Source organism: Lissotriton vulgaris, chromosome 5, assembly GCF_964263255.1.
Source record: "Lissotriton vulgaris chromosome 5, aLisVul1.2, whole genome shotgun sequence".
In the NCBI taxonomy this organism is placed as follows: Eukaryota; Metazoa; Chordata; class Amphibia; order Caudata; family Salamandridae; genus Lissotriton; species Lissotriton vulgaris.
The window spans coordinates 973,316,049-973,330,611 of NC_141693.1; the positions used below are offsets into that span (position 1 = coordinate 973,316,049).

The window sequence follows — 14,563 nt, forward strand, 5'->3', positions numbered from 1 at the left end:
AATTTAAGACTCTAACTTTAAATCTGTTACACTCAGAGAGACCTAATTAGGCTCATCTTCCATACCACTGTCTGACCTCTAGCTTACAATATCCTCTACATGAATAGAAGAGAAAAAAAACTCAGTAGAAGAGAAGTAACTGGTGGAGGAGTAACTGGTGTCATACAGTACCACAGCAAACCTAGGAAGTAAAGAGTATGTATAGACATATGAATCACAGAAATATACAGTTCATAAAGAAATACATTTATGTGTTTGCAAAAAAGCCAGAGCTGCTAGCTTTGTCAAAGCTTGCTCTGTAATACTTATTCAGGACTTTTCGCCTGGTAATCCTACGCTATCAGTACACTGAAACATAAATATGATCACATAAGCAACTTACATTTCAGGACCTAAAGGTTTAACTGAGAGTTCTATAATCGTATGGTGAACACAAACATGAATAGAAAATAGCAATTACCATTTATTATTCCAAAACACATTTATTGTTGCAGCGATTGATATATTCAGACAAAAGAGGAACATGGCAGGGTGGGAGAAAACATAATAAACTGTGCTAATATGCAAGGGAACCGTAAATCAGAAAAAATATGTTGGCAGTTAAGAACATTCCAGGACTCGCTTTTATTAAAAAGATGCTGGACCTAAACCATTTCATCTGTTTAAAAGTTAGAACTATCATTTGCAGGCATTTTAATAGCACTGGTGTTAAAAAGGAAAAGCTTCCCGACCCAAAAAGAAACATCTAAAATATCTAAAAACCATATACAAACGTCTGTACAAAATGATGAGACAACCATAACCAGGTCACTCTCAGTTAATTCCATAACGCCTACATTATCATTTACATTGCATTAAAAAAGTCCACTTTAGCAGTCTTATTTAACCAGTTCAGTAATCATTCGTGAGAACCATACTCGACATCCCCCTCATAAATTAGTATGAACAAACCAGGAACTCATTTAGAATTCGCCTCTCCTTTGAAAGTACAGGGACGGGCTACAGTTTGGTAAGAACCGTTAAATTGAGTGTTAGACACCACAGGCTAGAATGAGGTAAACAATGCATTTTTACGAATATCCAGGGGACAACAGTGTTAGATTTTTGTTTTAAAGTGTTTTCTTGACACGTCACTGCACAATGCCGGAGTCCGTCGACACCTGTTTCCGAGCGGTCTTTGGAGGAGGTGGAGGCGGAGTTTTGCTGGGTAATGGCGGTGGAAGATGCTGAAAAATATGAATTTTCAATATAAATTAACGCCAGTAATATATGGAATCTAAAACGGTTTTAACAAACGTTAGATTGTATAAGAGGGAATCAGGTAGCAAATAGAAAATGGGTCCCACTAATTGCTGCCTTCGAGTTCGTCCCCAAAAATGTAAGTTCCCTGGTTCAGGCTTGCGAGTGGCTATTTGCTAACAGTATAGATTTTATTGATGACTCTGCCCCATTCCTCACGTCTTATTGATCAGCCAGAGCACGGCCCCAGCGTATGTCAACGTAAGCAGGACTTTGAGGGCCCCATAAATAGAACAGGTGTCATGCCTAGGAGTGTATTGGTTGCAATGGCTCTTTATTACATGGCACTCCCAGAGCACTGTAGTTGGGGGTTCCAGCCCATTGCCTCAATTAGCTGCGACATATAATGCTCATACGCATTTCAGAAAAGTCAAATAAATACATTATTTGCACGCGCCTATTTTCTCAAAGTCCTGCTAGACAGAAAATGGGCGTTGGCCTTTCTTAATGAAGTGCTTCTTTCATAAACCCAAAAATATGTTACCCTTAATTACTTAGTATACACGGTCACATTTATTCATTTTTAGGCAGAAAACAATACCTCGTCCAGTGGTGTTAACATTTCCTTTACAAAGTACAGGCTTAACATTCGCTAGAAATACGAAAATGTCAAAAGTTTTACAATAATAACACACTGTAAATTCACAAAGGTCCCAGTGAAAGCAGCTTTCATCTTTCTCCCTTTCATGCATGCGATGTATAAGTTTTCAGCACTTGAATACATTCAAAGAGGCAACATTTCATTTTCAAGTATTTCCTAGGAGCCAAAGAACAATTATCAGAAAACTCTCTAAACGCGTTCACATCACTCCGAAAACTGACTAGCAATTCCGAGGTGAAAATTGCCTTTTAGGGCTGCATAGGAGATTTATATGGAATTGTTATTCCTTTGAATATATAGAAGATCAGATCAACAGGAGCACGTGCTACCAAATTCCGGATTTGTGCTCTGGTCCACTTCTAGGATTCGATTCTGCTTGTAGTAAGTGAAGGGTATTGGCACACACTAGATTGCAAGTAAAACCAATGGTATTTGGGCATTGAGTCGTACGCCTATCCTTATGCATTTACAAAAAGGTGGCAGCAAAAACATATATTGTTAGAGTACTCCTCTTGCACTGTGTTTACCTATCATTGATGCTCACATACTCACATGCTCACATACGTTTCCGAGGCACTTGTTTCATCTAAATATTGGGGCATAAAGGCTTCGTAATAGAGACAAATGCACCTAGGGTCTATCTAAATTGCTGATCTTCGTATCAGTCTTTATGGAACGCGTTATGCTTCCATTATTCATAAATAGACGTCTAGTTGAAAGTCCTGGAATTTTATTTTTAACATCTACAGATCACTGCATTTAATCCCATTCAATCTACTTTTGTATGAAGAAATCTCTGGAATTGAACTTTTCTTCAGATCAAACACAGTGGTGGCTCCTCTGCTATGGCGCCACGGATTTATGAGCAGTGCTGCAGAAAAGTAAAATGATAACTACCGGGTTATTATAATTTTACTTTTTCACCACAGGCTGGGTTATGGTGGGGCGGGTCTGGGGTTATGGGTGGAGGAGTGGTTTGCCTGCTCCAAGTGCGCATGAATGCTTGGCCGCCCTCTTGGGCTGGCTAAGCAGTCAAGCGCACTTTGCATCTTCCTCACCAGGCTTGCTTTACATAGCCTGGTGAGGAACATTCAAAGCCTCACAGTCCCTGTCTGAGCATCAAACCACGACGCTCAGACCAATCACAATGCTGCATTGCAGCATTGTGATTGGCTTAGGGGAGGGAGCCTGTGTGCTTCCTCGTTCCGCCCGCTACGGAAGCAGAGGTGAAGGCACCTGAAGGGGAGAGATGGCTGGCCGGCCGGCAGCAAAAGATGCGTGGATTTTTTTTAATTGTCTCCCAGCGATTTGTCTTAGAGGTATGGCAAAGAAAGACCATTTTCTTGATAGTACACACTCGTTCAATCAAGGAATGGGTGAAGTTTCTGGGTGAGTTTCTAAACAAGTGAGAAGGATGAACTTCCACCTGCGGTCACTCAGAAGGAAGAAAAATACGCCTAAACCCAACACGGTTGCTTATGGAAGCACTCCGGAGCCTGGCAAAATAATGACTTTGAAAATTACATTATGGTGATTACATTGCCTAGAGGCCTGAAAGATTACTTGAAACCAACTTTCCCAACAGACAAACCTGTGGACGGCACCTGCTGACATACTCCGCCTATGCTTTAGAAATTGCTTTCAAGATCTGTCAGGGACTAGACAATGTAATATACTTAAAGCGACTATTATTAAACTTATTATTTGCCTGGTCTCAGAGAGTGCTTAACAGCTCAAGTGTTCCTTGTTCTTTTCATTCGTCACTGCGTGGAATGAGGATTACATGTGCTGCAGTGCATTCCATCTGAGACAGCTAGATGTGAAACCAGAGAAAACTGGGGGAATTGACCAATGTTTTGCACTTGCTTACTGAAGAATTCCTAAAAATTGCCCACACAATTCCTCAATTCTACCACTAAATAACTTGCAAAATCTCTAGAATTGTTCACAAATTAGATTGTATTTTACCATTATCCTTCTGTACAAAGGGGGCTTTCACAATAATCTTAAATCCCTCTCTATGGATGCTGTCACCAATATCTTCGACATTGGGATTTCTTCCTTCCTATCATTGACATCGCCCCTCCAAAAATCCACTTGGACCCTCCCCCTTCTCAAACGCATACATACACAATGATGAAATCTTCATTTCTGTCTCATCACCCAATTCCTGTAAAGCAAAATATGTGAGGGACCAGCAGTCATAAAGGCCAAACAGCATATCAACGACCATATTTGCTTCAAATCTGGAAGCCCACATTTCACCCTAATGCAGCATTGAAACTGCAAAGGAACAGATTGCTTATAAGGCCATAAAATTACCTAACAAGGGAAACCGCTCTATACTGGTGCTCTTTGAACTATCAACAGAATGTGACGCAATTAACTATAAGGTACATGAACATCTCTAAGACTGTTCTTGATTAGTTCATTCCTTTCTTCATTTCATTGTGAATGTATCTCAAAATTGATGGGTGAATTCCTCCAGGAGACACTCACCTGTCAAATGCAAGTGTCTCAAACTTGCACTCAGGATTTTCAGTCTAGCCACAGAAAACATCTGACTCATGTGAAGCCAATAATATGTACTCCCTCTTCAAGAAACTGATGACACATAGCAGTTCATAAAGAACTACTTGATGGTAATCCAGTGCCTCAAATCATCCCTAGACCCTATCCAGAAATTGATGCCTTCGCCTCTTTGAAATTGTATGTTTTAGCTGCGTATCCCATAATAGCTGTCCAATCTGAATCTTTTTAGCTTTTCTCCCCCCGCCAAACACTCTGCCTAGTTCCTTTGCTGCCATATGGCTGCCTTATAGACTAACCGTCTGAAAAGAAATCCCCAAAATTATTGGATCAACTGAGCATTCTAAAAAGACTAAAACAATTCCTGTCTGCTGAAAATAATTAATTGTACTACTAGAGAGCATTTCTCATGTCTCACAATAACAATGGCAAAGCAGTTCACACCACATTTTGGAGACAACCCACGTAAAGCTGCTGTACTTAGCGCCACATGCGGTCACCTATCAACCGAAAGTCCCACGTCATGATGCCTCTGAGATAAGTTAACTAACTCCCTTCACCCACTCACATTAAATTTAAGACTGATAGTGACAATACAAATACAAACACAAACAAAACTTGGGGCCTGTGTAATCCACCGGCAACAGGGTACTTATTATACAAGAAAGTACAAGGCACAGTAAATAGCCATCATAAAATGGTGGACACCGCTGTAAATGTCTGCTGGGGATGATTTAGAGGTTGGCAGACAAAGTAATGTCAGAGGCCATTACCTCCACCACCCAAGAGTACTCTGCCCACTGAATTTAGAGATGAGCTCTGGCCCTCCAGTCATCTCTGTATATTGAAAGGAACCACTATCACAGTGGTTCCTTTCATTTCTACAGAAAATTTGGTACATGCCCGCCATTGGTTTTGATGGCCATACACCAAACTTTATGCATTTTTTGTTTTTCAAAATCAAATTCCCAAAGTGGGAGTTTGAGTTTGGAAAACAAAAAAACGAATGACCGCCACCCCCTTTGGAGCTTCCTCCCAGGGATTGCGGGTTATTATTGGTTTTATCCAGTCCCTGACACAGTGAATAAAGGTATTACATCGTCCACCCAAAATAGGGAGGACAGTGTAATGTCCTTCTTCCTCTTTTGGTTGATAAGTAGTAGTATTCTATTGATGGAGCCAACAAGGGCTCAGTCAACAAACACTTAAAGCCTTTCTGACTCTGAATGAGACAGATGGAACGAGGGTTCGGTGGGGCAGGTACACCGTCGCATTTGCAATGGAGTCACCTTTCCACCAAACTCTAAATTAGGGCCAAAATATCTTATAACCTATTCTAAAGGTGAGAAACGAGCAGAAAGAGGCAAAATAAAGGTCAGCAGCGAGCGGAAAGAGGTAAAATAAAGGTGAGATACAAGCAGAAAGAGGCATAATCCAAGTCAGAAACTAGCAGAAAGATGCAAGATAGAGGTCTGAAATGAGCAGCAAGAGGCAGAATAAAATTCAGAAACTTGCAGAAAGAGGCAGAATAAAGGTAAGAAAAAAAGTAGAAAGAAGAAAAATAAAAGGTCAGAAGCTAGCACAAAGAGGTAGAATAAAGGTAAGAAGGGAGCAAAAAGAGGCAAAATAGAGGTCAGAAACAACTATCAAGAGTCAGAATAAAGGGCAGAAACTAGCAGAAAGAGGCAATATAGAGGTCAGAAACAATCAGAAAGAGGCAAAATAGAGGTCAGATTAAGCAGAAAGAGGCAAAATAGAGTTCTGAAACAAGCAGCAAGAGGCAGAATAAAGGTCAGAAACTAGCAGACAGAGGTAGAATCAAGGTCATAAAAAAGCAGAGGGGGCTAAATAAAAGGACAGAAACGAGCAGCAAGAGGCAGAATAAACGTCAGGAGTGAGCAGAAAGAGGCAAAATAGAGGGTAGGAGAGAAGCGGCAGAAAAGCTAGTGGTTAACTAGCGGAGGAGACAAAAAACTGAAGTCAGTAGGAAGTAGCAGACTGCAGGCAAGCTGGACAGGAGGACTGTCACAGGGGGAGCTGGCACAAGGACCTGCTCCCATGTGGCACCCTACTATTTTTACCATACACCCACAGACAGACTCACTCATATACTCACACACCCACTCACACACTCATGCACAATCACACACAAACCCACTGAGAGAGACACACACTCACAGACCCATTCACAGACCCATTCAGAGACTCACTCACACACCCACTCATACAGCCACTCACAGACCCAGACTCACACACCCACTTACAGACCCATTGAGACACTCATGCACCCATGCATAGATCTACTCCAATAGTCATTCACCCACTCACAGACCCACTCAGACACTCACGTTCCCATTCACAGACCCACTCATAGATCCACTCATTCATGCACCCACTGACTGACCCACTCTGACACTCATCCATCCACTCACAGACCTTCAGACACTCGTGCATCCAATCACAGGCCCAGTCAGAGACTCACACACCCTCACAGACCCACTCAGACACTCATGCACTCACTCACATACCTATTCAGACACTTATGCATCCAGTCACAGACCCATCAGAGACTCATGCACTTACTCACAATCCCACTCAGAGACTCATGCACTTACTCACAGACCCAATCACACACCCACTCAGAGACCCAAAGAGACACGTATGCACCCACTCACAGACCTACTCAGATATTCACACACCCACTGAAAGACCCACTCGGACACGAAAACCCACTTACAGGCTTACTGAGACACTCATGCATTCACACACACTCACTGTTAAAGGTTAGAGGTTACATTTAGGAAATAGAATTCACACAACCTTAGACATTCACTTAAAAAAAACCAAAGGTTACAGGGACATAATAGTTAGAAAACAACATTAAAAACAAATCTTAGAAATTCACGGAAGCAAACAAAGGTTACAGGGACACTATAGTTAAGAAATAAAAATAAAATAAACTTAGAAATTCACTTAAAAAATAAAGGTTACAGGGACATTATAGTTAGGCTCAGATTTCACTCATACAAAACCAGTAACAATTCAGCAGTTATAATTAGCTGAGCTAACTTTAACTTGTGGCCTACAATGCACTGCTTATGACCTCACAGGACATGATCAGTGACAACACTGATGACATCTCAAATAACATCACTGATGACATCATTCACAGAAGTACTCACACACCCATTCACACCTCTATAACATTTCTCTTACACCCACTCACATGCCCACACAACCACTCACATACCCATTCACAGACCCATACAAGTACTCACACAGCTTACTCATCTATAAAGCCACTCACATATCCACTCACTCATACAGCCACTCACACAACCACTCACTCACACAGCTACTCATACAACCAGTCAATTACCCATAGCGTCATTCACACAGCCACAAACTCACCCATACAGCTATTCACAAAGCCACTCACTCACCCATACAGCCACTCACACACACACTCACCCATACAGTCTCTCAACACAGCCACTCACTCACCCATACAAGCACTCACACACCCACACAACCGCTTGCATACCCATTCATACATCCATACAAGCACTCTCACATCAGCTAACTTTCCCATACAGTCATTCACAGACTCACTTTCCAATACACCACTCACACACCAACTTACTTAACCAAACACATCCTCAGACAGTCACTCCCTCAACAATACAACCACTTACACACCCTATTCAGACACCATACACTCACCCATACAGCCACTCACACACCCAAGCATCTACTCAGACACCCACTCACACATGGGTACACATTCACACAGCCACTCACCTAATATATGTTAGACATAGTATCACTCATTAGTAGTATAGTATAGTATATATCAACACTCAAACTCTTAGAAAACACATTCATTGGATGATGTCATCAGTGAAGTCACTTGAGATGTCATCAGTGATGTCACTGACCATGTCATGAGTGATGTAATATGTAATGTCATGAGCAGTGAATTGCAAGGGTGTAAGTTATAGTTCGTTCCACTAACAATAATTACTGAATTTCACTGGTTATATAGGTGAAATCTGAGCCAATATATAACGTCCCTTTAACCGGTTTTTTTAGTGAAAAAAAATATACATAGACACACACACATACATGTACATATATTTATTAACCCCTCAAACCCACATTTTTAATTGCCCTTAGCACCTTATGTCCCTACCAACCCCAAACCCCTAAACTGCCCGTACCACCCCTTATCCCTACCCTGAACCCTAAAATACCTTTAGCACCCTGTGCCCGTACCCACCCACAAAAAGTAAAAGAATACCCTTACCCACGCTTTATCACTATTCACCCCTAAACCCTAAAAACTCCCTTACCACCCAATTCCCTTATCCACCCCTAAACCGTAATAATATCACCCTTACCACCTGACGCCCTTACCCAACCCTAAAACCTAACAATACCCTTACCATGCAGTTATGTTATGTTATTCGTAATTTGTATAGCGCACGGGCACCCAGAGGTTTCATGGCGCTAGAGAAGGGGAAAGATGGTGAGCAGTATCCTAACCGTGTGCTTGTTTGAATAACCAGGTCTTCAGTGCGCCCTGAATTGCAGTAAATTGGTGCAGCTCCGAAGTGAAAGGGGAAGCGAGTTCCAGATCTTTGGGGCCAAATAAGCAAATCGGCATCCGCCGAGACGTTTCTTTTTAAAGAGGGGCAAGGTGAGGAGGGACAGGTGGGCAGAGGGGAGATTACGAGTCGGTTCGTGTTTGTTTATGAGATGGTTTATAAACTTGGGGCTTTTTCCATGAAGAGCCTTGAAGGTCAGGCAGCCTACCTTGAAGGTTACCCGTTAGGCTATAGGTAGCCAATGAAGGGTGGCTAGCAGTGGTTTCGCCGAGCTCCTGCCATTGCATTTAAATATTAGTCTGGCCGCTTTCTTTTGCACAATCTGCAACCGATTGGAAAGAGCCAAGGGGATACCCAGATAGATGGAGTTGGAGAAGTCAAGGCGGGAGAGGACCAAGGCAATTACCACCTGGATGAGGGCGGAATGCGTAAGCAGATGAGCAATTGTCTTAATCTTCCGTAGCTGGAAGAAGCATTAGGAGATCACAGTTCCCACCTGACTTTTTAAGGATAGATCGGTGTTAAGGGTGATACCAAGACTTTTTACCGATGGAGAGGGAGACGGGGGAGATCCCATAGAGGGCGGCCAAAAATGAGGGCCCCAGCTGGTTGCACTTTTACCCGGGAGTACCAGCTCGGTCTTTCCGGGGTTGAGTATTAGATGGTTCGTCTCCATCCACCCCAGATGTGCAACATAGTGGCCTGAAATTCTTCAACGGAGTCTGAGGAATTTAGTGGGAATATAAGCTGCAGATCGTCCGCATAGTTGTATATAGTAACCTTCCTGTTTTTTAGCGATTGCAGCAGCGGTTTGAGGTACAGATTGAACAGGAGGGGGGACAGCGATGAGCCCTGCGGAACGCCGCAGGTGGTGGGGTGCTTGGGCGCCGTAAAGTTCTCAAGCTTGACAGCCTGGAAACGGTCATTCAGAAAGGACTTGACCCAACCAAGAGCCGTGCCTCGCAGGCCGGCCTGTTCGACACGGTGTAATAAGATGGTATGATCCACAGTGTCGAACGCTGCCGACAAGTCCAGGAGCACCAGGGCCTGATGTATGCCCTTGTCTGCATTAGACCCCATAGTGTCCAGGACCGCTAGGATCACCGACTCGGTAGAGTGTGCCTGGCGAAAGCTGGCTTGATTGGGCTCTAGAAAGTCGGATGACTCTATGAAGCTCGAGATACAGCTAGCCACATGCAGTACCATTACTTATCAGTATACCCTAAAAATACTCTTACCCCTTAATTCCCTGACCATCCCTAAACTCTAAAAATACCCTTACTACCAAATACTGTTACCCATCCCAATCCCTAAGAATACCCTTACCACCCAATACCCTTATCCACCCCTAAATCCAAAAAATACCTTTACCAACCAATACCCCTAACGACCCTTAAACCTTAAAAAAACTTTAACCACCCAATGCCCTTGCCCACCCCTAAAACCTAAAAAATATAAAAATACCCTCACCACCCAATTCCCTTGCCCATTCCTAAACCCAAAAGATACCCTTTCACCCTACACCCATACCCATCCCTAAAACCTAAAATACCTTAACCACCTAATACCTTAACCCTTTCCTAAATCCCTACACACCCTTAAACCTAAACCCTTAAATGTGTGTGCGTGTATATATATATATATATATATATATATATATATATATATATATATCTAAACAAAACCCAGAGTTCTCTCCTTCTTTTTTGCATATATTATATATGTATATATATATATATATATATATATATATATATATATATATATATATATATATATACATATATATCTGGCGGCAGTACAATCACTGACTTTGACCTAGCAGTAAGAACTTACAGTTCAGATTGCCTGCTGTTCTAGTAGCTATTTTGTGGCATTATGGTAATGGTAGTTCTGTGGAGTTTTATAGCATGTGCTTGCATTTTGGCTTTGAGTGAATACATCACTCTCTGCATATACGGGGCCCCATGGTGAAGTTCAGTCATCCGTTCCTGGTGCCTCATGAAGCATTAAAATAACAAGTGTATTATCAGGATTTTGGCAGTAACACAACAGGTTTGTGCGATCATGGTCAGAGGTCACACTTTGGAGCCCGGGTTATCAGCTCGGGAGAGCTGGAAACGGGACAATGGCAGTCATCATTTTAGTATAATTAGTGACATTGAGCAGCATAATTTTTAAAGTATGTTTTACATAACTGTGTAAATCTGGCAATACAGGTTGATGACTTTGGCGGTGCAAAGTTTAAAAGCCAATCTTTTACCATGGTGGATGTTTTCAATATTTACCTGTGCATTTAATTACTGATACTACTTGCCATAATGATTTTTCCAGCTAAAACTCAATATTGTATTATGCAATGTATTGTAAAAATATATATCTCACCTGCAACAGCGCTGGTTTTTAGCTGTAGTATATTATGTTATGGAGAATTCTGAGTTGCACGCTGACTGTATACACGAGAGTATGCTTTCTATGTTTATTAAGTGATCCAATGGGAAGGGCTATTTATTGTGTTTGTATTCTGGCGCCAAACTAGATTGATGAAGGCTTCTTGAAAGCCGAAACGCGTATCTCTTTGCCTCTGGGATTGAGGGCAACCTGACTGAATAAATGAATGCTGAATTTTAACACCTCGAGTCTGTGCCTTCTGCCATAGTTTCTGTGGAGCCGGATTATGTTGTGTGTGTATATATATATATATATATATATATATATATATATATATATATATATATATATATATATATATCCTACTGGCGGTCGCCAGTAGGTAGTTATAGTTAGGACCTAGTTTCCATAGGAAATCCGCAACATTCTATTGGGAATAACTTTGGCGCCGGTTAATGAATCTTCACGAATTTCTCAAAGAAGATGGCCCGCCCCTTCCCTGAAAGTTTGGGGGGGGGGTTTGTCAAGTGGGGGCTGAGAAAAAAGGGGGTCCCAAAATGTGTTTTCTCATGTTCTTTTTCATAGGACGATTAGACACGGCTACAGCCCGAACTGCTGAACGGAATTACAAGAAATTTGGCAAAATGGTAGAGTCTGATTCGCAGATCACGCTTTTGCTAAAATGGTGTAAATCCATCCTGTAGTTCCTGAGAAAAGCAAAAGAAAAAATATATATATATTTAGGCGCGCGTACGGTACGCGTACCTTTCCGAGCACGAGCTGCATGCTGATTGGCTGTCAATTGTCTGTCAACACTCCAAACTAGAAATTGTTGGCAGCCATCTTGTGCCTCGGTAGACTGAGGCACAAGAAAGCAGAAAAACAAACGTTTAGAACTCAAAAAGGGGACAGGGTTGAAGCACTCTGACCCCCTACGCCTGCTCAGGGGGTCCCACAAGGACCCCTAAGGCCCAAAAAAAGTATTCTTTTTTTTACAAAAATCGCGGGGTGCGCGTACGGTACGCGTACCTTTCCAAGCATGAGCTGCATGCTCATTGGCTTTCAACACTCCAAACCAGGAAGTGTTGGCAGCCATCTTGTGCTCGGTAGACCAAGGCACAAGAAAGCTGAAAAACAAAATTGTAGAATGCAAAAAGGGGGCAGGGTAGAAACACTCTGACCCACTAGGCCTGCTTAGGTGGTCCCACACGGACTCCCAAGGCCCCAACATTTTTTCAAAAAACCTGGTCTGCTTTTTTTCAAATTACTCCCCGGGGGGGACCAAATCCCGGGGGCATAGTGAAAAAGAAGTTTGGGGGGCCCCAACCCCCCACACTGCCCTGGGGACCGCCACCCCCCAGGGCAAAGCAACACAGCCCCCTGGCGCATACTGGAGGTTCCTGGTGGGCTAGTTGGCCCCCATGGACCCCAAGTATGCAAGGGGAATTAGTTCCCCCTCTGCAAATGCACCTGGGGGATACGTTGCAGTGAGGTGTAAAAAGGGGTGCGGGCTCATTACACCTCTCTGCAATGCAGTCCCCTGGCACATACTGGAGGTTCCTGGTGGGCTAGTTGGCCCCCATGGCCCCCCAGTATGCAAGGAAAATGAGTTCCCCCTCTGCAAATGCGCCTGGGGGCTGTGTTGCAGAGAGGTGTAAAAAGGGGCGTGGCCTCATTACACCTCTCTGCAATGCAGTTCCCTGGCGCATACTGGAGATTACTGGTGGGCTGGTTGGCGCCCAGGGACCCCAATATGCAAGGGGAATTAGTTCCCCATCTGCAAACGCGCCCGGGGGCTGCGTTGCAGAGAGGTGTAAAAAGGGGCGTGGCCTCATTACACCTCTCTGCAACGTAGCCTTCTGGCGTATACTAGAGGCTCCCGGTGGGCTAGTTGGCCCCCAGGGACCCCCAGGATTCAAGGGGAATTAGTTACCCCTCTGCAAATGCGCCCGGGGGCTGCGTTGCAGAGAGGTGTAAAAAGGGGTATGGCCTCATTACACCTCTCTGCAATGCAGTCCCCTGGCGCATACTGGAGATTAATGGTCGGCTAGTTGGCCCCCAGGGACCCTCAGTATGCAAGGGGAATTAGTTCCCCCTCTGCAAACACACCCGGGGGCTGCGTTGCAGAGAGGTGTAAAAAGGGGAGTGGCCTCATTACACCTCTCTGCAACGTAGCTTCCTGGCGTATACTGGAGGTTCCTGGTGGGCTAGTTGGCCCCCAGGGACCCCCAGTATGTAAGGGGACTTAATCCCCCAACTTAGAACCCTTTACAGGGCGCGTTAGCACAGTGGTGAAAGTAGGGGGTGGCGCTTGAGGTGATGTGAGTGCAAACATGCCCTGAGGTGCGTTATAAGTTGTGGAATTAATTCCTGTTCAATCCAGAGGTCGCCTAGGGGGCAACTAGTCCAACAGGTATCTCCAGTAAGCGCCACGGAGCTGTGTTGCAGAGTGTTGTAAAAAGGGGGCGTGCCCTTTGAACACCTCTCTGCAACACAGGTGCCTGTTTCATACTGGAGGTACCTGGTGGGCTAGTTGGCTCACAGGGGACCTCAGGATTGAAGAGGAATTAATTCCCCAATCTAGCTCACTACTATTCCTGAAAAGTAAATTTAACTGTACTTACCAGTAACTTGAATTTCCTTCCATAGAATATCATTGCCTGCTATATAAAATATATATAAATTAAAAAAATATGAAATTATAAAAATATATATTACAATTTGAATATTTTTTAAAACATTTTTTTTCAATTTATATTAAAAATATGTAATGTAATTTAAAACAAAATATTTAAAAATAAATAGTTTAAAATAATGTAGTAAATCGGTATAAAAAAATAACAATTAATACATTTAATATTTATCATTTACAAAACCTTCGAAATTCACTGAAAAAAACATAAGTTTCACACACGTTATAGTTAGGAATTAGCATTTAAAAAACCTTGCAAATTCACAGAAAAAACCATAGGTTTCACACACGTTATAGTTAGGAATTTGCATTTAAAAAACCTTGCAAATTCATTGAAAAAACCCTAGGTTTCACACATGTTATAGTTAGCTGGACATTTCACTCATACAAAACCTTTGAAATTCCCCGGTTATAGTTAGTTCAGCTAACTATAACTCGCGCGCC

The 14,563-nt window shown here is 42.8% G+C and overlaps 1 protein-coding gene across 1 annotated transcript in view; it reads right to left on the reverse strand.

Annotated features, from left to right (window-relative positions):
* Positions 1 to 462: 462 nt before the first annotated feature.
* Positions 463 to 14,563, reverse strand: part of DOCK1 (dedicator of cytokinesis 1) — a 1,358,032-nt gene continuing 1,343,931 nt past the window's right edge. Inside the window, exon 52 of the mRNA XM_086922569.1 lies at positions 463 to 1,226. Coding sequence (XP_086778695.1) covers positions 1,131 to 1,226 — 96 coding nt within the window. The 3' untranslated portion in view covers positions 463 to 1,130. The remainder of the gene's footprint in view (positions 1,227 to 14,563) is intronic.